Source organism: Triticum dicoccoides, chromosome 5B (genome assembly GCF_002162155.2).
Source record: "Triticum dicoccoides isolate Atlit2015 ecotype Zavitan chromosome 5B, WEW_v2.0, whole genome shotgun sequence".
In the NCBI taxonomy this organism is placed as follows: Eukaryota; Viridiplantae; Streptophyta; class Magnoliopsida; order Poales; family Poaceae; genus Triticum; species Triticum dicoccoides.
This window is the reverse complement of record NC_041389.1, coordinates 169,044,471-169,046,444: the sequence shown is the minus strand read 5'-3', so window position 1 is coordinate 169,046,444 and position 1,974 is coordinate 169,044,471. Positions and strand designations below refer to the sequence as shown.

Sequence of the window (1,974 nt, the reverse complement as noted above, 5' to 3'; positions counted from 1 at the left end):
GTCGGTTTCTCCACTAATACGAACTCGAAAAACTACCTATTGCCCTTTATTTTGATTTTACATGGGTCTGGCCCAAAAGTGAGGTGGCACAATACCTAAGGATGATTATCGATGAAATTATGAAGTGTTATCGTGTGTGCTTTGTCCATGCCTTCATGTGTCATTATGGCTCCCTCAAAGTCCTGAAATTACGTGTGCGAACTCTGGTGATTGGTCCTTGTCTTTTTGTTACTTGAGCAGGTGTACCCGTGAGATCTGTGGGTGTAACTGCAGTAGGGGATGTCCTCATCAGTGCACGTGGTAGAATCCGATGGAGTGAAGATGATGTCCAACGGCCAATAGTGCTCGGATTTACCACCTCTGTATCGTCGGATTATCTTCATCCAATGTCCAATATTCAAAGTTGTTAATACATTAACGGAAGTTTATTTCAAAAATAAAAATATTGAACTATTCAATAAGATGCACGCTTTGTTGAGTCCACATGACAGTTTTAGGCCCTGTTGGGGACACGGTTGTGTAAAACCATAGTTAAAAAAGGCGCGCCTAGCTCTAGGCGATAGCAAAACGCCTAGCACTGCGCTTAATCTGCACATAATTGCGCATAAGCATGCGCTTTGGTCAGAAATCGCAAGGTGGCAAAACACACAATGTGTAATACACAGGAATATGAATAAGTGTAGGAATGGGGAAGGATCACACCTGCAAAATAAAGGAGCCGAAAAACAACAGGAAAACATAAGGAGCGTGCGATTTGGGTGGTTGCAGGAGAATGAAGGAATGGTACTGTTGCACCTGTTATTAATCATGGTTCCATGAATATTTTATTTGCATTTCCTTTCTCCCATTGGCATCGAGTAGATGCACACCTTTCCTTTCTCCCAAACTTTAGGTTGGAAAATTTTCCCACAGGAACAAATGTTCCTTTGAAATTCCTGCAGATTTCCTACGGACCCAATGCACCCTTATTCCATGAGTTGCCATGTGTAATGCAAGGTTTGGCTCTAGTTGAGCTGTAGCAGACTTGGTACATTTTATATTTGCCATTGATGAAAATGATTTATATTACTACTAGTAAGTGAAGAAAACATTTTGCCCAGTGATGAGTCATTTATCTTGAGTTCACCTTGTTGCCCTTTGTTCAGACTCTTAACTAACTATTATGGTATCCAGAGAAAATTGCCGTCACCAGGATTCCAGGTTGAGATCGTTCTGGTAGATTATAGTGGTTCACAACCACCAAAACAAAAACCAGCTGATGGATCTGCTGATAAGAAGTCTGATGCTGATTCCTCTACGAGCAGCAGTGCCAAAGACAGCAATGCTGCACCTGTAGAGTCCAAGAAAGAAACTGGAAGTGATGATAAGGATGATGTTTTTTCTGACAATGAAGCAGAAGATGGATCATCCAAGGGCAGGAAGGAGGAGGTCTCCAGCAGTGGTCAAGGTGGAGCAAATGGAGCCAAAGCTTCTGAAACAAGTGTTGCACAACAGGAGCCATCAGCCGTTGCTAGCGGAATCGAGAAAATAACCATTTCGGGTGATCAAGGAATTGCAAGGGCACCTGACGTTATCTCTCTCAAAACTGAAGCTAGCAGCAAGAGCGGCTCCACCAAAGCACAACCCCCTGCTCTGGAATCATCCAGCTTGAGCGAGTTCAAGGCCATCGCCGCAGACGCTTCGGTCTTCTCATTTGGAGATGAAGATGACTACGAAAGCGAATAGGGCCCTCTGCTTTTGCAGGTGTTTGGTTTGTCATGTGTACATTTTCACTCTTCTAAGACCCATGATGGAATGTCACTATAAAGCAACGCTGGAAAGAATTGATTTATTTCTGTGTTTTGCGTTTATTATAGCCCTTTAATCAAGGTGCAGTGTTGTACGTTGACCAGATCTGAACTTGGACAGTAGCGACTGAGAATGTTATAGCCATTTGATTCTCCAAGCCAGAGCAGCACAAATGGGTTGTTAGAG

At 43.1% G+C, this 1,974-nt stretch overlaps 1 protein-coding gene across 1 annotated transcript in view; it reads left to right on the top strand.

The window, feature by feature from the left end:
• Positions 1 to 1,944, top strand: part of LOC119307988 (phosphatidylinositol 3,4,5-trisphosphate 3-phosphatase and protein-tyrosine-phosphatase PTEN2A-like) — a 13,850-nt gene extending 11,906 nt beyond the window's left edge. Inside the window, exon 13 of the mRNA XM_037584104.1 lies at positions 1,174 to 1,944. Within this exon, the coding sequence (XP_037440001.1) occupies positions 1,174 to 1,725 (552 nt within the window). The 3' untranslated portion in view covers positions 1,726 to 1,944. The remainder of the gene's footprint in view (positions 1 to 1,173) is intronic.
• The last annotated feature ends 30 nt before the right edge of the window (positions 1,945 to 1,974 follow it).